This window comes from Amborella trichopoda, chromosome 11, assembly GCF_054954075.1.
Source record: "Amborella trichopoda isolate Santa Cruz 75 chromosome 11, AtrichopodaSantaCruz75HAP2 v2.0, whole genome shotgun sequence".
Taxonomy (NCBI): Eukaryota; Viridiplantae; Streptophyta; class Magnoliopsida; order Amborellales; family Amborellaceae; genus Amborella; species Amborella trichopoda.
This window is the reverse complement of record NC_142346.1, coordinates 46,375,934-46,401,417: the sequence shown is the minus strand read 5'-3', so window position 1 is coordinate 46,401,417 and position 25,484 is coordinate 46,375,934. Positions and strand designations below refer to the sequence as shown.

Here is a 25,484-nt window from a genome sequence, read left to right as displayed (position 1 = left end):
AAATAAAAAAACGTATCAGTTCAAATCCCTATTTATTTACTACTTTTAATAAATAAATAAAAGAAAAAAAAAGTGTACTTTATACCAAGCATGACTTTAATAAAAGACTAAAATAATGTGATTAATATATTAAAAATAATAATAAATAATTAAAGCCTCTCCCCCATAACTCAACAAAAATTGTTAGAAAACTCCAAGTTATAACCTCGACCTTATTGTGAAAAAAATAAGATTTTAAATTCTAAAAAATAATGTATATTGCAACGTATTATTTACATTTTTTATTTCTAAACATTCACGTATCCACAAGATATGCACCATTTTTTTAGCTAGAAATTTTATAATTAGTAGTAGAAATAAATTTTACGGTCATCTTAGAAATTTTTCTTACTTGAAAGTAATTTTCGGAGAAAATTTTGATTGAGGCTGCACATTTTTTTGTAAGGCATAGGCCTTATAGAAATGGCATCTGTAACTTTAAACATGTGCGCCTTCAAACCTTATTGAAAGACGTAATATTCATGTAGAGAATCCTTGACATGAATCAAGAAAAGGGTTGGGGTGTGGTGGTAGCATACCACATACAGTTACCAGATTGTTGTATCCATTCTTACCATTGATTTAATTGTTAGTATCAAACCTCCTTGTAACAAAGATAAATGATCTCATCGAGTTTTCTAAAATTGGCTCATAAAATGTTTGCGGACAAGACTCAACAAATTGTTGGCATATCCAGACCGTCCAATGCGATTGAAGGACGGTAATCATGAATTGTCCTGTATGGAAAAAAACAGTTATACGAAAGGCAAACGCTTTTGTTTTGTAGATTGTGTTGATGGCCACTTAGGATCCGTAATGCATTTAGGAGATAAGACCATTGTTATCGCTGTCCATTCAGTATCACAGACGGTACAGATGCTCAAAACTAAAAAGCTGGCCAACGAATTATGCTATGATTCATCACAACCGTTCACCGTACAATCATAAATTTCTCTTTTTTTTTTGCTGATTGGTATCTCTTTTATTATCAATTTCAGAAAATGACCCCAAAAAAAAAATTTCAGAAAAATGTGGTTTTTTTGTTTTTCATCGAAGAGTTTGGTAGAGCTTAAGAAAACATGTAGTTGCAAACTCGCACACATATTTAGCGAGAAGTATGAGAGGGTCCAAAATATGACCAGGTAATCTAACTTCATCATAAAATAATGTCAGTGGAAATTACATGTGCTCCCTGATATAGATAGAGTAGAAAGACTGAACGAGCTGCATGGGTATCATAGAACAGAGAATCATTGAGATAAACTCACACAAAAAAAAAAAGATCAAGCTTCGAACTCATTAAAAATTTCTTTTTACATGAATTAAACAGAAAAAAGATAGTACCGTTCAAAAAAAAAAAAAAAAAGATACTGTTCAACGCACATTGCGGACTTTCTGCTCCTGTCCTAACCCAAGCGATTTTTGCGCATCAGAGATACCTTTTGGATCTGTATCAAAAGAAACACACAAGAACATAACACATATAGCAGTGGTTGAAGTATAAAAATAACTCCATCAACAAATGGTAATGGTATTAAACACAAGGACACCATGAAATAGACAAAGAAACATAAAAAGCTGAAGCCGGAATAGGCTTAAGAAGAATGGAAAATTATCAAAGGTTGAAATGAACCACCCCTTTTCTGGTAGGTAAGTTGGGTCGATGACAAACTAAGGTTGTGACTGCAACTTGACAAGCACCTTGTAATTGAGCAATAGTTCCAGTAATTTGGTTCTTCCACCATTACTTCTTATCTATTGTTTTCATAGAGGTGAAAGGCAAACAAGTTTTCCAAGAGAGAGAGATCAAAATTCTTTTCAGCTTTGATGGAATTCAAAAGTGATGGTATCATATTTGGATTCACTTGTCCATATAGTAGTGTCATGGAGCTTGTCTCAAGCATTATGTTCAGGGTTTGAATCCTAAATGTTATGTTTTGGGTGTGAATCTTCCGCCCCAACCATAGGGGCTGCAAACAGGTTGGGCCTAGGTCAGGTTGGGCCTGGGTCAGGTTCAACCTGACCCAGCAAGGCCCAGTCTAGACCAGACCAGAACTGGGCCGGTTCCAGGTTGATCAAACCAAAACCCCCATCAGTTGTGTCTGGGTCGGGTCATTCCCAATCCACTCACCCCGACCCAACTCCAAAAAACACCCCGACCCAACTCCAAAAAACACAAAAATAAACAAATGCACATATTTTGGCATGTCATCGATGACTAGAGAAATACTACTAAATACTATATATGGATCAAGGTCCTAGTCTTACAAGTTACCCAAGAAAATTCCATTTGTAATGTAACGAGTAACAAATCTCAACAGTATTATTAGTTGCAAGCATTTCTTGAAAGGTGCAATCTTGCTAGTGCAGTGAGCAATGTTAATGAGAGGAATTAAACATGCATCCTGATTAACATGGAAATCTTTTGTTGATACTAGCACTTCTTTACTAACAGCTATGATCCCGTATGTCTCCAGGTTTTGGCAAAAGCAAGATTATACCCACCACTGCTGAATGTTATATGTTGCACAACAGGAGCACCACCGTCCGTTTTGGCTGAAAGATGGAAAAGATTAACCACCCAAGTGAATGTCCATCATTAGAATCAAGGTTAATCTCCACCATCCACCATCGCAAGCTAATGGCGCATGCCCCTGTATCATGTATCGTACACCAATGCTGTATGGTTCGCTTTCTCATTAAGTAAAAATATGTGGGTTAAGGAATAGCGCTCTCCACCATAGTTTCAAATGTCACCAATTTTGTATGAAACTTAATATGTAAATGCTCTAAGCTGAAACTTAATATGGTAAAAGAGGCATTTGCATGTAGTGTTACGATAAAAACAGGAGCTCATCATTGGATACAAACACCCTTTGCAATTTTTCTGGTGGCAGCGAGATACTTTTTTTTGTTTTGTTTGGATGCATATCAGTAAAACCCCGCCATTGACAGCATTTTGCCAATATGGAGGGTTTCATTCTATGAGTTGTGCCCATGAACAATGGCAAGTGAAGGTACACCACCTATTACAGCACAAGTTTATGGGAGTTTTATACCTAACCGGCTAACCCCAAAATAAAGACACTTGAATGGCGCCTTATCACGCAAACCAAGCTAACTAGCCAAATTTGTCTTCAAACTGTTCTTTCTCCTGATATTAATGGCTGAATTTCAGTCATTTCTTCTGAATTTTGCCTTCCTTAGAATGTTGTTTAGTTACTTTTTCAATAATTTATCGTCGTTTACAGATGAAATTCGGCCAAAGTTAAGAACCTAATATGGGATAGCTAATGAGATCTAATATTTTAAACCTCGTAATCAACTATATTGCAGATCTGCATGCCTAGTCAAAGTGGTATCTCACTTGAACACAATAGTAACTTCAAGCAAAAAATTCCCAATAAAGCAAAAAAATACCGATAGAACAATAACAAACCAATTTAAGTTATTGGTTATAAACTCTAAGCAAGATAAAATTCCAAATTTCATGATAGTAGTATTCAGAGTGGCTATTAACCTTGCGTGATACGCTGTTTAATTTGATTAGTGATATTCATAAGTTTTCAATTTATTGTGATTCCATTCTCATCAAATAATTATCTCATAATTTAGATAACCAATATATTTGCATCAAGATAGGTTGATATTGTAACGTACTCGAATGTGAATAAATTTATACATCTAAAATAAACTTATGAATGCACATATATGTTATGGTGCCAGAATTTCAACAGGTCTCAATGTTTGAAAGGTCTCAATGTTCAATATTTATCGAGATCAATACTGGTTATAAGGAAGGGGGACTTACAGCCAAAACAAATAATTTTTTAAAATTTTAAAAATAAAAATATTACCCAACTATTAAATAATTATTTTAAATCCTGTACTCAAAGTTAATGTTCCTATATATCATTTCACCTAAGTTGAAATCACTTTTTCTGCCTTGCACCTTTTTGCACATCAACATAGAGGAGAAAGCACTAAAACACCTCAAGATATACATTCCAGAGGACAATTTTACTTCTTTCCAAACCTGACTACTCTTTTTCTTGGAAAAGCAAAGATTTTGTATCAAAAGCAATCATTTATCATAATCCACAATAATGCAAGAAAACTAAAAGAAATAGCTTACCCAAGAATTGAGTGAAAATGCGAGTGAAGAAGCTCAAATTGCGCGAGACATTGTACGCCAAAGTGGGAGGAAGAGGTTTAACAACGGTATCAATACTAAAGACCCGTCTGAGAAACTGCATCATAAATAGGAATACAATCTTCACGTCACAAAAATTACTAACTCACACATGACATAACTAAATAATAACAATTCCTATGAATACAAGGAAAAATGAAATAATATTGACATACATAAAGAAAAAAGAAACATCATTTCCTTTCTGAAAAATAAAAATATAAGAAACATCATTTCAGAGTTTCATCTGAAAGGGATGCACATGTAGTAAATCAGGTACATGCAGGCACAAGCAAAATAGCAGTGCTAAAAGGAACAGAAATCCCCCACAATCATGTACACCATGGGAGAAACTTTACAAATATATAAAGTAATCCATTTGGAGCGAATTATACATATGAATTAACCTAGAGACCACAGAAAGCTGAAGGCACATAAGATAGGAGTAAATTGAAAAGAAAAACAGTTGTAGCCTTGTGGATCATCTTGAGAAAACCCTTGACACCCCCATATTTACCCACCTTCATGGGAACATTATCAATCAAATAAACATTGGCTTCGCAAGATCCTATTCCCTTATAAATCCATCATCACCTCAGTTGCTGTCCCTTCAACGACCATCTTCACCCAGCAAGATACTTGATCATTTAATGGTATTAGATACCACCAATCAGGCAACCACTTTCTCTATCATCTCTATATGCAGTCAATTCAACTTGATATAATCTACCTAAGGCGGTTGTAATGGAATACAATTTAAGATGGTTAGAAGCAGTTGGCCACGAAGTTATGGATACATCAATGGAGCCGGAAGAAACTTGAAGAAGTCAGCAATACATGTGCGCTCTATCAATTTCCTTAGGAAACCAATCCACGCTCCCGTCACAAAGTCACCCAGCCTTGGAAACTAAAGAAGTTATTATGCACTTAATTCAAGTGACAAGACAATTAAATCACCTAATGAAGCATCCATCACACATGACTTTCTGATTATAGTCTACCACTATTAGACAAGCCTTAACCACTCTCAATATCTTTGCATTCTTAAAGCATCTCCATTTAACCAAATGCACTCATGTTTCATCTACATGGATTGGATGAGGACATAAGTTCAGAATGACACAACTAGACATAATAATATTGTAATGAACCACCTCATGGATTATTTATTTATGTATGTATTTTGATTTGTAGCTCAACTTACACCAAAAGTCAGGCATCTATCATCAGTTTTGCATAAAAAGGTATGCACATCTTTTTCACATCTTTTGAGCCAGTAGTTTGGGTCTTTTTCAAAGATTTGTCGTTTCCCTTCATAATCTAACTTCTTCAAATATTGAATTTTTCCATTTATAACTCGTGAGTTCTCTTATGAAATTTGCAATTATGGGTTTTCTTAAAATAAATCATTTGGAAATTGACATTCCGTACTTTCATTCTCTTTTCCATTCATGATCTAAGAAGAGTGAGGACCTTAAACTTGCCCTTAACCCATCCCAAGCCCAGGTAAAGGAGGTGCGTTGCGTTAGGTAAGCAGCCAGTGTAGAACTTTGCCACATCTTCTCATAGCCGACCCCAATTGATTGGGATAAGACTTGGATGATGATGATTTTGATTTTGTAGCATTGTTCCATTTATTCCGTAAAGATGTACAAAAATGTATATTATTTAAAGAAGAAAAGGGGAAAACAAACGAGTACAAAATGAAAAAGATTAGAAAAAGAAAAAGACAAAGATAAGCAAAAAGAAAAGAATCAGATATCCACTCTTGGCAAAGAATCTGCATGCGTGTTGGATTCATGCCAAACACACATAATTTATACTGAGATAGGCTCATTGCACGTGAATTTCATTTATGATGCTCCTTATGGGCATGTTATTATATTAGCTGAGTCCCCTTCCAATATGAGGGTGCCCCAATATACCTTTTTATGAATGCTACTTAGCCATGACAAGGTCCCGACTCATGGGATTTCAAAAATATAGCAAAAACAGGACATCCAAATGCACTTGATCATTGACTAGATCAAGTAGCTCAAGACAAAGGATATTCAAACAACAATGTGATACTTCATAGATTTCGGAAAGCTATCAAGATATTCGTCCACTTCCTCTTTTTGACAAGGTAACATACGAATGGAACTTGAGATGGTATGCTATGAAAACCCAGTCTCTACCGTCTTGACTTAAGCCCGATTCCTTATTCATCTACTTCCTTAATAACCTCATAAACTTAAAAATCTCCTCCTTTCTCCACTCTTCTCAACCCAACACCACCCAAGTTGTTAAATATGTGGCCTACCTGGCTAGACATAGTAAATTCAATCATTAAACTATCCAGAAATCAATGCCATAATGGCTTGCTCTACAGACTCCCTTATAGAGAGAGCAGTGCTTTAAAAGTGGGCCTTGCCCTAGCCAATTCCATTGTAGTTGATTCTGATTTTTAAAGTTTAAAACTGCTCAACTCACTCTTATACAGTTCTGGCAAATTTCACCAAGCCTTTCAAAGAATCACCGATTCTAATATGTGACTTGGTGCCCAATACATGACTTGGCTGAGTCCAAAGTCTTATCTTAGTCTTGCCTGAGTCTGTCTTAGTTTCGTCAAAAAAAAGTATTTACTCTTAATAACACCAAAGCTTTATAATATAAGACTTGGCCGGTTAAAATGGGACCCTGTGAGTTGACTAGAGTCAAGTTTCAGCTGTGTCTGAGCTTTAAATATTGGACTTAAGGTTACACTCCCTTTACAACCCCTAAAGCCTATATCATAGCGTATTCAAACCCCCTCCGAAAACAAACGAACAATTTGATTTCATAATCTTTTCATCTTGGACCAAATTTATAATTCATACTAGATTGAATCTAATATAGTTTACTAATATATTATCCAATATCCAAGTCAACAACATTTAGCATCACTCCCATTCATGTAAGTAGAACATTGAATTTATCAAGCATTTCCACTTTGTAAGCGGTCACTCTCTTAATAATTCACTTGGAATTGTACAGAAGAAAGAAAGGAAAAATACAGGGGATTTTTGCAGTAATCCAATCAACAATAATTGGGGATATTGTCACTAAAAAAAGAAATAGAGAACCAACAATTTAAATAGGTCAAAAGTAAAAAATATAAGCCATGAAATCACAAAACTTACCATCAGAACAACCGAAATATAGCAAGCACTAGATGCTCTCTAAGAGCAAGTTGTATAACATTTGAGAATAGAGAAACTATGCTTCAGAGGTGATTCATTCAGATAAAATCCTAACAGAGGGAAGCATGACTATATATAAAAATAGAAAAGAGTCAATTGAAGGGAAAATGCAAATGGCTCTTGCATAAAGTTGAACATAAATTTCTCCTCCACAATACAGAAATTCAGAAACTGAAACACCATTTAGTTAAATTAAAGAAAAGGAAGATCTGCATAATGAACAAAATACACCACACTCCTCTTTGGACGCAATTGCATAAGCAGATATCCAGTAAAGGGAGAGAGAAAATGGAAAACTAAGAAGTTGGGTAGAGAGAGAAATACATTGAAATTCCTCTGGAAGCTATATCGGAGCTCGGGATCGATTTCGGTGAGAGAGTCTTTGTCCTGGGGGTTCTTTGAAGAGAGGCTTCTCTTGCGAGGAACGTACATCTTGGCCGTTTCTCCTGGTTGGTTCGTGACCTTCAGCTTCGCATCTTCAAACTTCTCTGATTTTTCCTCGTCTCTCCATGGGGCAGAAGACAAAAGCTTCTTCTTCATCTCCTCTCTCTCTCTCTAGCTCTAGCTCGTTACTCTCTCTCTAAACATCAGATGAATGCTAATAAACTTGGATAAGACTTATCCTACCCTTTACAATTGCTAGAAATACCCACAGCGAAAAAGAAATACCTTAACGTTTTTATGGGTATTTTAGTCAATTATGCAAAAGCCTGAAATTTCTCTGGTCACCCTTGACAAATTAAAAAAAAGAGAAACCCTTGGCTTCCCGCTATAAAATGCTATACAAAATGTCATTATTTCCTTCTTTGTTGCTTCGCTCAAAACCAGAAATCGACTGGAATCCTCATGAAGAAGGTAATCTTTCTCTCACTCTTTCTTTCTCTCTCTCACTTTTTCTCATTCTCTCTCTCACACTTTCTCTCTCTCTCTCTTCAAACTATTCTTACTGAGGTTTTCTTTTTCTTATTAGGGTTTATACTGAATTGCTATGTTCATACGATTCTTGTTAGTTTTCTGCTTCATTGCTAGATGTACAGCTCAAACTGATATTATTTACGGAATATGTTCATTTGGTTCCATTGGATATGAGCTAGAGAGGGAAATGAATGTATTTTGAATTTCAAGTGAGTTTATCTTTGTTTGGCGTCATTCAAACATTCTGCATGGATTCAGACATAGGGAAAATACTACAGTACTTGGGGTTTAGTGTATATTGTGAGTCTAAGAATTATTGGAGTTATCACATAAGTAAACTCTAGCTTTCAGGTTCTTATGGAAATAAACTGGAAAATGGAATCAATACATCAGAGTTTGCATTTTTGTTTTGGTAGAATGAAAGACTGCACTTTATTGGTTTCATATAGAAGGTTAATCCTTTTTTTTTATGGTATAAGTTTATACAAGGTGTCAACATTATACAATTGAACTAAGATGTTCCGATGTAAAAAATCCTCTAAAAGAGAGTGTTCTGATGTTAAAAAACCCTTCAATTTGATCATCTCCACCCCAAGATGTATGGACATGAAAAAGAGTTAATTTCAAATGTATGGACATGAAAAGGAGTTAATCAAATCCAAAAAATAGAATATCTTGTAGCAAATTATCTGGACTGTCTATTTTCAAGATTTTCAGGGATTTATAGTTATGTTCTATTTGTACTTGTTTTTTAAATTTTAAATTTCATAATGATAGATAAAAATAGATTTTCAAGCCATCGTAAGGTTTCTGACACTCGAACTATATCTCCAAACAAAATTTAGATGTGCCTTCTACAATATCGAGAGGGCGCCTTATAGAAACCTTACCCAATAATTATTGGTAAGCATAGTTGTAGACTACACACATTATGCGATGAATATGGTGGAAATAAATTCTGAGATTTTTGGTAGAAGAGAACCTTAAATTTATGGGAGTAATGGGGAAGATAGCCCTATGTTTCTGGGAATGGGCGCAAGGCATAGGTGGTCAGGGTGGTAGGGCAAGAATGTGACCTTTGAGTTCCATTCTTACCATTGCTAGGGAACCTTTTCCAAACTGAACTACCACCCACCCCCCCAGCCCAAAATATAGAAAAAAAATGAGAGTTTATAAACGGTTGGGCTAATCATCAAGAGAATCTCACATGTGTAATGTTATCAAGAAAATCTCACAAATGTGTAATGGTTGCGTATTAATTTGGGGAAAATATGAGTAATGGTGGATTGGGGTATTGGGGCTCAAAAAACCTCATATTTGGATCAGAAAACCACTCTAATGATAAAATATTTATACATTTCGATAGGGCTTTGCTAGTGGAATGAATTAGTCGTATTTTGGAACAAATTTGAAGTTTTTTGTTGAGATTTGAAGTAGAACAAGAAAGGATGGCGGATTGGGGTTTTTTGTGTTTGTTTTATTATTTTTTTGGTATGTGAAATTTCAATCTAATAGTTGGCTTATTTTTTTTATTCTTGTTGTCAATGATAATAATGAAGTATTAATTTAAGAATGAGATGAACTCATGAAATTTGACTAAATAGCCTAGCTTCCTTATTTGCACTCTTACGATAATTAACGTGGATACCAAAATAATTGTATGAGTTGATGACTAATTGTAAATGTATGGATTGCATAAAGTAATCGCTTGTACATGGTATTGAACATGTATTGAACATGTTAATTATTTTTCTTATCATTATTTTTTTTAATGAATATTTGACATGAAGAAAGAAATCTCTACCAATTATGTGGACCTTATTGATGTTATACTCCTCACCAGATTGATTCATGGTCACTAGTGGAGTGAGATTATTGGTTCGTCATGGTGGTTATTTTGAGAGTAACCAGGATGATAGACGGGCATATTACAAAGAGGGCAACTTAAAAGCCACGCTATATAATGGGGACAACTCACTACAACAACTAAAGGCTCATATGGGGTCTATATTGAGCTTTGACCCAAGCTGTTTGAAATTTATGTATCAAGAAGAGGACAAGCCAATGGATTTAGTTGATTTAATAGATGATGGAGATGTAATGTGTATGTTGATGGTGGCCTCCAATGTATATATATGTGTCGCAAACCAGACATCACAACCAAATCTAGTGGAGCATCAACCTTTCAATCATACATCTGCTCCATCAACAAGAGATAGGTGAGTGAGACAAAAGACCTTCAATTATGCATCATATTATTGCAACTATCTGAGTACTTCCTAAATGAATTTGAATTATATTTGAACTACATGTGGATCGATACTTACTAAATGCTCGAAATTTGTTCTGACAGCTGCCCTTCTGTACAAGTGAATGTCCCTACAACGAGTAACATAGCTGCAGAGCATGAGTCTGAATCCGAGGGTGAACCTGTGGCGGAACGTGATGTAGATGACACGACGCCCTTAGAGACCCATTCATATCAACACGTCCACGGGTGGACCTAGTTGTGGGACAGGATTTTGAGACTGTTGTGGAGTTACGTAATCACTTAGTTGATTATGCAATATGTCATAATTTTGTGATGAAGTACCGTAGAAATGATCAAGAAAAAGTGAGTGCATACTGTAAAGGAGCACTGGATTGCACTTGGAGCGTGCGTTGCTCTAGAGTCGGACAGTCAAAATACTTTAGGGTGGGAGAATTTATGAATGAGCACACTTGTATAGGACCAATGGGCAGGGCGCATCAACCATTGGCAAGAAGCCAATGGGTTGCAAAAAGGATTAAACCTCGACTAAAAGACCAGATGACACTCACAACTAAAGATATTGCAAATGGCGTTCAACAAGATCATGGGATCCAATTATCATACATGCAAGCTTGGCGTGGCAAAGAAGTTGCAAGGGCAATGATCCTAGGCTCAGAAGCGCAATCATTCACTGAACTACCTCTGTATCTTGAGAAATTGAATATCACTAACCCTGGAACTATATCAGTCATACAAACCGATGAGCAGAAGAGATTCAAGCATCTCTTTCTTAGCTTTCGTCCATGCCTCAATGGATTTCTACATGGTTGTAGGCCACTGTTAGGGTTAGATGGGACGTTCTTGAAGGGAACATATATGGGGATCTTATTGGCCACAATAGCTGTAGATGCTAATCATGACACGTTTCTTGTTTCGATTGCAGTGGTAGAGAATGAGCACACTGAAAGTTGGACATGGTTCTTAGAGAATTTAAATGGAGCATTTCATTAGCAGGTTGATATGGTTCCTCGTTTGACAATTGTATCGGACTGTCAGAAGGGTTTGCAAACTGCAATTCAGCGTGTATTCCCGGGATCATATCCAGCGCATTGCATGCACCATCTTGTAGATAATTTCAGGAGAAAATGGAAGAACACAGTATTCGTAAAGAAGTTTTGGAATGCGGCGGGCGCATTATCTACTAAGGGGTTCGAGGAAGAGATGTTGAAAATTAAAGAGATAGATGAAGGGGCTTACCAATGGATAATGGAATAGGGAAAAGAATACTGGACGAATGCTTATTTCAAGGGCAAGAGATATGATCATCTTGCATCTAATATATCTGAGCAGTTTAACAATTGGATTTTAGAGGAACATGACAAGCCTCTCATTGCACTGTGCGAAGGCATCAGAATAATGTTAGTGCATAAATTTGCTACACATCAACAGGAAGTTGAAATGTGGACTGGTGTGCTAGTGCCTAAAGCACAAGAAGTCATAGCCGAACAGATTGAGAAGTCAAGTTTTCTGCATACTGTTGTATGGGTCGCAGGCAAAAAATATGAGATCCATGAGGAGATGACGCACATTGTAGATCTAGATGCCCGTAGCTGCACTTGTAGAGTGTGGTGGAATAGCGGGTTGCCATGTACCCATGCAAGTGCAGCTATAGATCACTGTCACCTCCAAATAACAGACTTTTGCGAGCCATATTTCACTGTTCAAGCTTATAGGACTACCTATGCAACTGAATTCTGTCCTGTACCAGACTCAATGCCTCTAACTGGAGAATTGAATAGAACTGTATATCCCCCAAATACCAAGCGACCCAGGCAGGCCGATTAAGAAGTGTAGGCGGATAGAAGCCACAAACACCAAGGGTTATGCTTGTACACGTTGTAGTGACGTAGGCCACAACAGGAGGAGTTGTAGAGAACCAATCAATGGTCCACTTCCTCTGACATCTGACGGGGCAAGTGCTTATGGATCATACGTCCGGCCTTCACTGTCCTAGTGGGCTTGGTTCACTAGGTATTTGCTTGAATGTCTTATGTCTCAATTTTTTGGCTATGTAAATTGGTGTATGTGGTCTAGAAAAATACATTTGTATTTGGATGGTGTTGCTTGGTTTGAGATCAAAACTTATGTACTTGAATACTTTGATGATATATTTTGGCATTTCATTAGAATGTATTTTAATGTTGGGTTCTTGGGTACATGGATGACATATCACAAGTGTATATTTTTTATTCCTCCAAGTGTTTATGGATTGATATAATGATTGGATTCAGGCAATTTTAGAAAACTGTCAGTCCAAAATGTTGTCCGGTAAACTAAGTGTTGGACAACAATACAAAAACTAATGTTGTCCAGCTTTTGGTTTACCGGACAACATTTTGGAAATGCAGCAATTTATTCCAGAATGTTTTCCAGTAAAGCAAGTGGCAAACAATGTTTAATTCTTTTATTGTACACTTGCTTTACCGGACAACATTTTGGAACCGCAGCAAATTATTCAAGAATGTTATCCGTTAAAGCAAGTGTCGGGCACTTGCTTTACCGGACAACATTTTGGAACCACATCAAATATTTCCAAAAGGCTGGCCAATAAAACAAGTGCCAGATAGCAAATGTCTGCGATTGTGGCTTCAGCTCCACAGAGAGAGAGGGCTTTGGGTTGTAGAGAGAGAGAGGAAAGAGAGAGCGTGAGAGAGAAGAGAAATGATGGGAAGAAAGGGTGGACTGGGTTTTGGGGGATTCCAGAGAGGTGTACGGTAATACAAACACCAAACAACAAAGAAGCTAGTTGTCCGGTGATACAAACGCCGGACAACTCTTTGCATTTGAAATTAAAATAGGCCCTCCTGTCTGGTGTTTTCATTGCTGGACAAGAGGGCAACTTAGGAAAAAAAGGCCGCCGGGGGAGGGGGGGTTGGATGCTCATAATATATGGGAACAGTATCACCATATGGTAATGAGGACCTCCAAATAGTGTCTGTACGTAATTTGCTCTCTAATTTTTCAAAATTGCTGATAGAGAATGGCAGGTGACTAAGGAAACGGCAGAATGTGCAAGAGTTGCCAAATAAAAAAGAGAAAAGACCGAGGAAGAGGTGGACGTTATCTTTAGGAAAAGGGTGCTACAATCATTTCATATTTCCTCTTCATACTTCATTGAAAGTAGCGCACCAAAATCATGTAAGCTTTTTTTTGAAGTAGTAGATGAACTAACGTTCATTCTATGGTTTTATTGATTTTAACTTGAAGAAGTAGATGTAAGTTAGTTCATTCTATGGATTTATTGATTTTGGGTTTGTCAAGGAAATTGGGTAGATCAGTTTCTATATTTTTTATTTTAAATACTTAGGCTGTGGAAAGATTTACATGAGAGTTATGCTGTAGTTGATAGAGAAATTTGAAAATCATGCACATTCTTAATTTTGATTGATGTTCATCCTGTTAGTTATAGAAGGTGATCCTGGAACTTTTATCACTTGTAATGATTGTTTATATTTATGTTTGCTATTTTGCTAGAATTAGTTCCTTTTGTTAATGCATTTGAACTCAATTCGTGTTAAGCACTTCTTTTAATTGTTAGAAGAGCTCTTGAAATTACCGATCAAAAAAACAAAAAAAAGGAGCTCTTAAGCACTTCTTTAAATTGTTAGAAGAGCTCTTGAAATTACCGATCAAAAAAAAAAAGAGCTCTTAAAATTGGCAAAATAATCTCCTAAGTAATTGAGTTGATTTATTCCATTGAAATTCTGATAAACTTTTAGAGTTGTTTTGATATAATAGAAAAGATTTGAATCATATGAAGTCTGAAAAAAAATATCTAAGTCATATGAATGGTTTGTGAGTCCCATTTATGCTTCTGCTGGTCTATAATAATTGTTTTTATAGGGTGGATGGTAACTAGTGCTGCAGTATGCTGATGTTTAATCTTGGATAAAATGGGTATTGGAGACATATAATGAACTGTGAGTTGGAGATACCTTGAAATCATTATGATTGCTGTAATAAAGTTGCACAAGTATAAAACCTAAACTCAGCCTTATTGTTGAGCATTTATCATTTTATTCAGCTCGTATGCAAACACATTAGGTTTTTGAACCAGCAGAAGCACCAGGTGACTAATGAATTTATGATGTGAGTCATTGTTTTATTAGGAAGTTTGTGACGTCCATAAAGAAGTGAATTCTTTGGTTGTTATGTTGACAAATTCAGAGGTTGAAAGAGAGCCTTTGTGGCTTGTATTTTGGTCATTGCTCGTCTTTTATAGAACTTTTCTTTTAGTGAATGGATTATAATTTTACTTTATAAAAAAGCCTACAATTAGCTATAGATTATGGGACATAAACTAATTAAGGGCTGTGAAGTTATATTTTGAGAAATTTTGTCAATTATGGTCTTTTTTCTTTTATAAGGAAGTATGGTTTTTTTGTTCTATTACAAATTCCACCCTTATGAACCACACCAGTATGCCTGCTCTCATGACTTAAGAGACAAGTTTGTTCAATCTGTTTATACCTGCATCTTCATTGACTGCTCTGCCTCCATCTAGCAGCAACAGTAAGTGTCACAGATAATTCTTGGAAACTAGGAACAAATGGATAGATTTGGAGACAACAATCTGATTAACCATTGGGAATTATTGATGGAGAAATTTCAACAAGACCATTGACAAAGATTATGCTAATAGTTGCTCACACTAAGGACGAAAATAAGAATTCTGATAGTTTAATGGAATTACTTGAATTTAAGGCGAGAGATGACCGTTCTACATGACGCTCCATGAGAATTGCTTCGTAGATACAATAAGTGCATTCTTCAGTGTTGGTCAAGTCAACGAGCACGATCGTTGTTGGAGAAAGAAAAAGGGATGTACCATCCAAGTCATGTGGAACCGACTATCCTTTCCCCCTCTAACCCATTCATTGGCTGGTGATGACCCTCAAGACCAATTTTCAACTTAACTAGGCACCTGCAAGATGAGCTATCGTAGTATATGTTGTCCGCTGGGGACATAGTTTTGATCGATGAGACATGAGGCGGCGTCAACACAAAGAACTTTGGAGGGATGCTCTAGAATCCAAAGGTATTAAAACTAGCCGGACTAAGACAAAATATATAGAATGCGAGTCTAGTAATAATAGGAGTAGAGATGAGGTAGTAGTTAAGATTGACGACCTAGAAATATCAAAAAGAGTGCATTTTTGATGTCTTGGCCAGAAAAATGGAGAGATCAAGGAGAGGTCGCACATTGAATTAGAGCTGGGAAGGCAAGGTGGAGATGTGCAACTGGAGTTTTATGTGATCACCACATACCAATGAAGCTAAAGGGAAAGTTGTATAGGATATCTGTGAGACGAGCTTTGCTTTATGGGGCGGAATGTTGGGCAATCAAGAAACATCACACCCATATGATGAGTGTAGCGGACATGATGATATTGAAATGGATGAGTGGTAAGACAAGAAGGGATAAAATTCGACATGTATTCATTCGGGAGAACTTAAGTGTGGCTCCAATAGGTGATAAGATGAGAGAAAGTAAATTTAAGTGGGCTGGCCTAGTGCAGTGCAGACCCAATACAAAACCTGTTAGGAGGTGCGCGTTGGTTCGAGTGGAAGGCTCAAAGAAAGCAAGAGGTAGGCCTAAAATGATATGGTTGGAAGTAGTAAGAAAAGATATGAGAAGTTATGGCTTTACTGAGGGTATGACCCTTTATAGAGCAGAATGGCAGACCAGGATTCCTGTGGCCAATCCCAATAAACAAGTTGGGAAAAGGCTCTGATGATGATGATGATGATCTAGAGGGTCCAATGTTTTGTAGATCTAAAAGTATTTGATCTCTAAGTCAACAGAACATCTCCTTTTCCTCCCAATTTGACCACTAACTATAGCATTAAATGCACTCCATGCAGGTCATTAAACATAAGCCATCCTTGTGAATGGACATTTATTCCATTTGCTACTTGAAGAGGAACCTTTGTATGGTAATGAAAAGCAGCCTAGTTGAGCACTTAGGTTCCACCTTGAGGCAAGGCAACCGAAAGGTGCTTCACATAGGACTTCAATTAGGTGGAAATTTCAAGGTGTGAGCGCCAAAGCTTCGTAACCGAATTGAGTCACAGTCACGCAACTAGTACAGTCATTTTGACATTTGGTTCTCCCCAATCATTCTCCCCATTAGGTACCGAAAGGCATTGTTGGAGGGAGTGCACATAAGTAGATGATCAATAACTGGGACTGTTGGTGGTATTGCTAACTAAGAAAAGGTTTGAAGATGCAAGTCTTGCAACATGATTGAAGAAATGGAATTATTTTGCATGGAATGCACACATCCTGTTCTAAGGATGTGAATGGAAGACTCATTAACCTGTGATACACACTCTTTCTTTACCCAGATGCATCAGATCTAATGTAGACAAGTGAGGCTGTACTGTATGCCATAATCTTCTCCCTCCCCCCGCCCCCCCCCCCCCCTCCCCGCAGCACCAACCGAAAATAAAAATACTGTGTGCCTGCATCATGAGTGGGAAATAAAGTTAATCTCTCTAGACTGCTTTTCTTACTTTTTCTCAAGACTGCTGTTTTTTACTCTCTCTCTAGATTTATGTTTTCCCATTTAATTGGTGTTACATGTTAACAGATGACACAAGCAAAGAGATAGAGCGATATGCTGATAAGTTGAAGCCTAAGACCAAGGCATCATGCGGCTGGTCCAAAACGTCTTCGTTCTTTCTTAGGAAAATATACTATAGTCCAATATACTATGAAAAACATGTTCTGTTGGGTTCATACTTCATAAATTTGATGAGATGATGGACAATGATCGAAAGTGAGAGCCACCATTGATGTTATATCCTGTTTTGGTGTGTGGCCCACTCTCTCCTTAAGCTCCATCATTTCATTGGATGTTGGTGGCCTTAATGGACTATGGTTTTTCATAGTTCATTGCAATATGGCATACTTTCCATTAAAGGAATTTTAAATGATATGGAAGATTGCTCAGATAATCATGAGTGCTAATTGACAGGCTTAAAACATGAAAAACTGTACAAGGAGATTTCAGAATCTACATTGCAGCCAGACTCAGCTAAAAATGGTGACTTTCTCTTCACTCTTGCCTATGTTTTTTCTTTTGTTTTTTTTTTTTTTCACATTCGTCTTAATTGGTGGTAGGTACCTCTTTCTTTGAGATGTTTGGATTCAGTCTACCTCTCTATCTATTCTTGAAACTTGAATGACTAACAATAAAAAAAACAAATGAATAAACACTGTTTTGCCTGGACTACCGACCCAAGTCATGCATGTGCTCCAGATGTTTGGAATCTCAAAATAGTGTCTACTCTATGATAAAATGTTTGTTGTGATCATTTCTTCGAAGTTTGTTTTTTACCCCCACTTCCATCAGACAACTGTTGATAATTTTAGTGAAATGATCAAGGCCAAAATGAATTGCCAAATTGGAATGGGCTCAAGGCATAGGTGGCCAGGGTCGTGGGTGCCACAACATAATGTCTTGGGTTCCATTCTTACAACAAGCAGGGGACCCTTTCCCCATAGAATTATCCAAAACAACAAAAATTGCCAGATTCATCTACCATTTTGAGATTTCCAAGTTCTTACACACCTGCATGATTTACGCAGGTGTTCCCAACATTTGCTTTGATAACTTCACACATTTTATTTTTTTACCTTTGCCTCTGCATGTCCAACATCCATATGTCGTTGCGTACCTCTTTTTTTTCTTAAACTTTAGCAATAGGATTTGAAATTGAGATGTAGTATTTTAATCGTCAATACCTTAACCAATCAAACCCAAGCCTGAATCCTTACATCTTCTTCTTTTCATAGATGAAATTTGTGTTTGTTGATGTATGTTTTGTTTTTCAGTTGATATTTGGAAGCTGGAACTTGAAAAGGTGAACCTTATTTGCTAATCAGCTCTTCCTTGAATTTTCTCTTCAACATGATGTATCTTTTTGGAAGTTAGCTATTTTTCTTTCTGAATCTGCAAATTCACCCAAAAAGTCACTGGAGCTGCCCCCTTAGCATCTTTCAGTTTGAACTTGGTGATATTGCACTAATTCATATAATCCTTACTTTTATCAAACCATGTTGTTTCAATCACTATCATTACCATCATCCGAGCCTTATCCTAACTATATGGGGTGGGCTACATTAATCTTGTTCCACCATTATGCTCTTTCAAGGGCCATATCCTTAGTCAGATCATAAGTCACTATATCTTTTCTCACTACTTTCATACATGGGGCCCTTCTCCTTGCCTTGTAGAGCTTTTCTACTTGAACTAAATTGCCCCTCCTAACCAGTATTGTTTGAGGTTGAAGTGACAAATGGCCAACCCACCTGAGTCTATTTTTCCTCATCTTATCGCTTATTGGAGCCGTCCCTATGTTCTCTCAGATGTATTTATTTATTAAATATTGATTCAAACAAAGCCCCAAAGGGTATCATGCCTGATTTTGTTAAATATTCGGTTTTGTTTTTTTTATTTCTCCTCCCCCAATTAAAGTGTCTTTTGCATAATTTTTCCTTTTTTCCTTTTTTTTCATTTTTTGACTTCTGTTTCTTTTGGGATTTTAATCCATTAATTTTGCTCTACATTTTTTTTTATTAAATACTTCTTGTACATTCGAAGGAGTGCGGAGTTGACAAAATACACAATTGCCTACACTAATGGCTTCTTGACCCTAGGGGGTGGTAGGTACGATTAAAGATCATCTGGGGTTTGTCGTTTCCACTCTGCAGGCTGTTGGATGCTTTAATAAGCAGCGCCAAACCTATTTAGAAGACTTATGCCCCTTTATGACCCCAGAAATTGTGGTATTTCCACAATATGATGGCTTACAACATGCCCAAATTCAATGCTCATACCACGCTGGAAGGAATGCTGATTATCCATCCAATGTGTGATTGTGCAAATCTGTGACTCATTAAATGATAATACAAATAATCAATGATGATCATTCTTGGCACTCCATAAGTCATTTGAATGCCACATTGGAAATGCCAAATATTGATTCCCAAGTGTCCTTTTTTCTTTTTTTCTTGAAAATTGACTTAAATCATTAATGTAATCAAAGTGTACAAGTTTGTTTCCTGTACACAAAATTTGGCTCCTAGATTCCATGATCTCATTATGTCTTGACTAAAAGTAATTTGGTCCCATCTGCTATAGCTTGAAGAATCCTCAAAGGACCGGCATATTCAGGTCCAATGCTACTAGAGGAGTGGTTCTCGAGATCCCTTTACTGCAAGCCGGTTTGTTAACTTCCCTTCCTAGGTGGACTTTGACAGTGTTATGTTGCCAGTAAGGTGAAGTATTTCTCCCAATAGTTTCTAATCACTGCAGGGAATTGACGTTTTCCTTTAATCCATGAGGTCACATAATAAAAATATCCTGCAGTTTGTATTTACTTCCATTTTGGTTCAAGATTCCTTACCTCTATCAACGACACCCAAGCTTCCACGTCATTTGAATCCCATCTAGAATGAGAATCTGCCCAAGCTTTCGTCACATTGGAATCCTTCCAAAGTGATTTCGGATTACCCCTCCTGCGTCGGAAAGCCCCAGATTCCCCTTTGAACTTTCATCCAAGTAAAGTTTTACCATTCCTTCCTTGGGTGTTATCCAATTCCAGAACCCCCTTACTTGTATGAGGATTGCTATGTATAATTTCCTTCCAATTCTTTTTGAAATTCAGTGTTGCATGGCCTCAAAGTTAATTTTCATCCTCATCCACGGAATAATCAAAACCTTGATTCAACTATTTAGCCATATAATTCCATGGTATTTCTATGATTATTCCTCTCCTGCCACAATACCCATAAGATTGCCAAAATTGTTAGCACTACCAGCCATAGGTACTGGCAGGATAACCATGATTAACATTCCCTCAACTATAGGGATGTCAGTCTCTCAATACATTATCACAAGTAAGCAATCATAAAGTTATATGACAATTCTCATACTCTGAAGTGAAAAGTGTTCAAAGAGATAAAAATGGCGACTGAAGTACAAAAATATCCAGTGTTCTTTTTAGAAAAAGTAGGTCTCGGTACATTGGGACGTTGGAAGGAGTACCTCTAACCCTTTGTCATCCTTAGAGAGGGAAAAATTATCAAGTACCGTAAAACCGAGTACCATTTCCATCCCTGGGTGACGGAGGACCTAGGCGGGGCATGCTACCTGGGCCATGGTGAGGCAGACTCCAACGCATGGGTCTGCTTTTTAAGGTGACCAGACATATGGTGACCAGTGATATGGCTGACTCAGTGGCATGTGAAGGCATACACAAACAATGCCTCTATGTTGGGCCTAAACTTTCTCCCCTTTGATTTTGCTTTCTTTCTCTCTCCCCTCTTTCTTTTTATGTTTATGTTGGTCTCTTTTATGAAGTGCTACTAGATGCTCATGGTCTGTAACTCTGTATTTATATATCCTTCACCTTCCAAATAGAGAAGTACAGGAAGTCTTTGCAACGCATTGAATACTATACTCTTGGTTCTCCTATCTCTTAGATATTTTCACACTTCAGATTGCCACTACTAGGATCCGTATATTTTTTATTGAATATCGAATTGTGTAATGAATTCATATGGCTTATTGTCAAATCATCATATCACTTCCTGTACTATATATAACTCCTTTAATTTGATGTTAGCTTTGAACCACTCCAACTAAGTCTTCATTATTTGTTATCACATATCTCAAACAATTTCACAGTTTTTAGTATGTTTCTTCCTTATTCTGATAAGTGCACTTCAAATTCTTGGCTACTTAGGTGAAAGAAGGGAAGTCTGAAAAGGAAAAGAAAGAAGATGAGGATGATGAAAATCAGAAAAATGAAGAGGAAGAAGAAGAAATTGGCGAAGATGATTATCATCAGGTTCTCATTTTTGGTTTATTTATTTATGAGTTTTGTCTCTGAACTTAAGCAATGAACAATTTTGTAAAAAAAATCAATGACTTCTGATATCCATCCCCTATTTCCTTCCATTGGTTATGTACACGATTTGTTTGTTCGATCAGTTGTTGCTTTGGTTCTCCATGGAATTTGTATTCTGATAGCAGTATACGGAGACATTATTTATAAACTCAAAATTAGGTCTCAGACTCTCAATTCTGAATCGGTGATTGCATTTGTTCTGTTATTGTTATCATTTGTTTAATTTGCTCACTTTTTTAGCTGTGTTCCTTTAGAATTGAAAATGGCAGTTTATAGATGTCTGGCTCCTCTCGTAAAGAATTGGGAAAAACAATGATATTCAAATGGTCAATGAAAATGCCCATGTCCAATGGGTCATCACCATCCATTGAAATGATGGACAGTGTTGGAGACAAATCGGGGCTCGCCATTGATTCCATCATCTCAGTGGCCATGGATGACCCAACGAATCATGGTTTTTCATAGTCCATTCAGTCATGATATACTTCCCCAGGAAACTTTATGATGGATTCCCCAGAATGATTTGGTATTATTGCCAAGGGACCAAAATGAGAAACCAATTGGTCCAAATAAAATAAGTACCCAACTACCTCATCATTATTGATAGAAATTTTTTATTCTTCTATATGGGGTTTGGCAAAAGCTTGTCTAAGAGTGTGCTCTGTTTTCTTTTGAATGAGCGATTGTAGCCATCAGGTTAGAATAGCACTAACTGGTTATTATGCCTCTTATGCTTATATGTCCAACTCCAAAGTCTGCCTTAGTTTTTATGTGTATAGCAAATACACTACAAAGGAAGGCCCTTTCGTGTTGGTGGTGTTTTGGCCCCTTATGATATTGCTAAACTTAGGATTATGAGAGTTGTTATCTATTAAGGTGCTTTTGGATATCACGTGCATGTATTCTGCAAAAAAAAAAAAACCTTGCTAGCAAGTCTTTGGAAACCATTGTCTAGTCTTTGCAGCTAGCCCGGTTGATTCAATTAATGTAGCCAGGAGTTTTTTTGTTCATATTATTGTGGATTTGATGTTAGCCTCAGTATCTCCAGTAAATGGGGTGCCACTTTCTTGGCTTGGGATTTGTGGTCAAAATAAATAAGTCTGTTCAGAATCGGGTCAGTAATATCTTATTAGTAGTTTCTCTAGCCAACTGGTGGTATGAAAATTATGGTAGGAAAATATGGAGCAAGAACTAGGCTTCATGTTTACTGATTGTTGTGTTTGTAACATGACAAAGGGCTATGCTATGAGAACTGTATAAATTCTAATAGCTTCTCATAGAACAATACCAAAATATGTACATGAGGCTACACGAATATAAATGAAACTATCTTTAAACCTGAAGTATAAAAGTGCACCCAATTGGGAGATCATCTACGTATTACAACTTAAAGATTCTTTGTGCTCTCATGGAAAATTTAATTTGCTGCAATGTGAATATACATCAGGTTTCATTGAACATAGCCTCCACTGGGTTGAATATAATTTCCAAAAGGACAGCTTGACAAATTCCCTAGCATCAATTATGATTGTTCTTATTTTTTACTCTATACTGAGACTTTTGATTATTGTGTTCTTGACTTTTAGTTGCATATGTATGTCAAAATTGCAACCTAAATAAGTCCAGAAAAGTTCTTAAATTTTGTTAGCTTTTAGTATCCTGAAACTTAGGTCATATGATATTAGGAACTTCTAATATCCTGGGCGGCCGGCCAGGCGCCTGGGCGGCTGACATTTTTAACATAATGCCCAAATGTTTCTTGTATATTGTGGTGTCCTCTAAATTGCTATTGGAGTCACTACTCAAACCTTGATGCTGTTCAATAGGTAGTCACATGGATTGCTTCTAAACAATCCAATTTTGGTTATATGCGAAGTATATTTGCTTTGAGAGAGATTGATCTTAATAACAAATATTCACTTTGGGAGAGAAGTTTCATGATCAGGTAATTCAGCTTCAATGCCAATAAAGTAATTTAGCTTTACCTAATTGATCAATTATTCCAAATTCTCTCTTATGCAAGTATCCATGCTCAAGATTACCTCATCATTTTCTCTAGTAACAACAGTATGCTTAATTTGACAATGTAAGGACCAGTACTTCAATCATTTGTTTTTACCATTAGAGTGAACTCATGGAGGACTGGTGAGAAATCGATTACATTCATCTGCCTTGTCAAATCTCTGCAAACTAAGTGCATGGAGACTGTTTCAAAATATATTTGGTCTTTCGTACTCAACAAACTGAGTTCTAGCAGCCTTCAATGCTAGAGCTAGGTGACAGAGATGTGTAAAATTCCTTCTTTAGGTCCACAGAAAGGTGCTTTCCTCACCATCTGGATAAAAAGACATGAATCCGTCCTTTTTTTGTAGTAATGTATGGTATAAATCCATCTTTTTCATAAAGCAGTAAGAATTGAAGGATGGACCATTCTTTCAGGCATCCAAGAACCAGTGACTAGGAAGCAAACAAGATTTAAATTGAAGCTAAGGGGCAGTCTGATGCATATAGATGAATGGCCAGATTTTTAGAGTTGGGTTAGTCCTACTTGAATGCAGTTCTCTGTCATCAAAAAATTTAGACATGATCCATCTCCTTTATTTCATCGTGTTTTGCTTTTGGTTGCATGCCAACTTATATTTATTATCATCTTCATATTTTTATTGGACTTCTTGTTCTTATTTGTTCGCAATTTTTTTTGTTAAGGTGCTGATATTTAGTTCCTTGGGTTGCATTTTCAGAACTTTGAGTTTGCTGATGACGAAGATTATTTGGATATGTCCATGATGGTGGCAATGGCAAGCTTAAATTTGTGTCCATTTAATACTATTTTATTTAATAAAAATATTTATAATAAATTAAATTTGCCAATGTAGCCTTTGCTAATACAGTTTATCACTATCTTAATGGAAGATACCAGTGATCACTTCTAACCATAGCAAGCACAAGCGTTTGATATAGTCTCCAGTTTCAAGTAGGTTTAGCTTAATACCCTCAGGAAATATATCAATGTATAACGACTTTCTTTTTTTTTATGTATTGCATGTTTCATTAGATTTATCTGTCTTCTTCAGTGGTTGTGATGCCTTGTGTTTGTGATTTACTCTTGTGCAATTTTTTCTTTTCTCATTTTTTTTTACGAAGTCACCATCTACATAAAACAAAGTTGCCCGTATCAATATTTAAAGAAAAAGTTTATATAAGGTTGCAACCTTAAAAATGTAGAATTACATATGCACCTCAAAAATCTATTGGAAGGGTTGTTTTAATGTTGAAAAACCCTCTAATTGATCATTTCAACATTGAGATGTATGGAAAAAAAAAACGTTTTTGAGATTCAGAAATAATGCGTCTTGCAACACATTATCTAGATCGTCCATTTTCAAGATTTTCATATTTTTATAGATCTACTTGTTTTTAACCATTTTTAGAGTTTGAAATTTTTTAATTAGATATGAAAATAAATTTAAGATAATCCTAAAAATATTTTACAACAAAATTACATATCATGATAAAATTTGGAGGTGCGCCTTAATTGGATAGTTTAAGGTTGGAATCTTATAGAAACCACGCCCATATTTAAAAGACTTGTTTTCTTTCTTTTCCTTTTCTTTTTTCCACTACACAACAGGAAAACACGTTTTCTTTTCATTTTATTGGGCTCTTTTTCTTTTCCTTTTGGGATATTGAATGTCCACTTTGTATGGATTCAAAGGATTACTATGAAGGACAATTGCACCCTCTACCAGCATTATATCTGTGATGGCTTTGTCAACATAGAATTGTCGGTAACAAACAGAAAAAACAAGGGGGAAATTTATGTACTATATAGGTCATTGTTTTTTAAAAAAGGCAATGTATATAATGAGATCTTTCATGTTTTATA

General features: G+C 36.4%; 2 protein-coding genes across 15 annotated transcripts; one reads left to right on the top strand and one right to left on the bottom strand.

Moving 5' to 3' along the window:
- Positions 1–1,174: 1,174 nt before the first annotated feature.
- On the bottom strand, positions 1,175–8,077 carry LOC18427688 (zinc finger/BTB domain protein). Its single transcript, XM_006836737.4, has 3 exons — positions 7,777–8,077; positions 4,175–4,289; positions 1,175–1,487 (listed from the first exon to the last, which is right to left on the bottom strand). Exons 1-3 carry the CDS (start codon positions 7,990–7,992, stop codon positions 1,414–1,416), a joined length of 405 nt encoding a protein of 134 aa, XP_006836800.1. The 5' UTR covers positions 7,993–8,077; the 3' UTR covers positions 1,175–1,413.
- Positions 8,078–8,173: 96 nt separating this feature from the next.
- LOC110006715 (uncharacterized) lies at positions 8,174–24,658 on the top strand. Of its 14 annotated transcripts, XR_016043729.1 has the most exons (9): positions 8,217–8,307; positions 10,211–10,586; positions 10,721–12,649; positions 13,666–13,816; positions 17,272–17,341; positions 17,659–17,727; positions 21,434–21,538; positions 24,038–24,135; positions 24,340–24,658. XR_016043729.1 is itself a non-coding variant. In XM_088851047.1 (8 exons), exons 4-7 carry the CDS (start codon positions 17,668–17,670, stop codon positions 24,057–24,059), a joined length of 306 nt encoding a protein of 101 aa, XP_088707173.1. In that variant the 5' UTR covers positions 8,221–8,307; positions 13,656–13,816; positions 17,272–17,341; positions 17,659–17,667; the 3' UTR covers positions 24,060–24,135; positions 24,340–24,658. The 14 variants fall into 14 exon arrangements, 7 of the variants coding, with proteins under 7 accessions (XP_088707178.1, XP_088707173.1, XP_088707175.1 ...); XR_002279916.2 differs by lacking the exon at positions 24,038–24,135; XR_016043728.1 differs by lacking the exon at positions 24,038–24,135 and having other exon boundaries at positions 13,656–13,816.
- Positions 24,659–25,484: the final 826 nt, after the last annotated feature.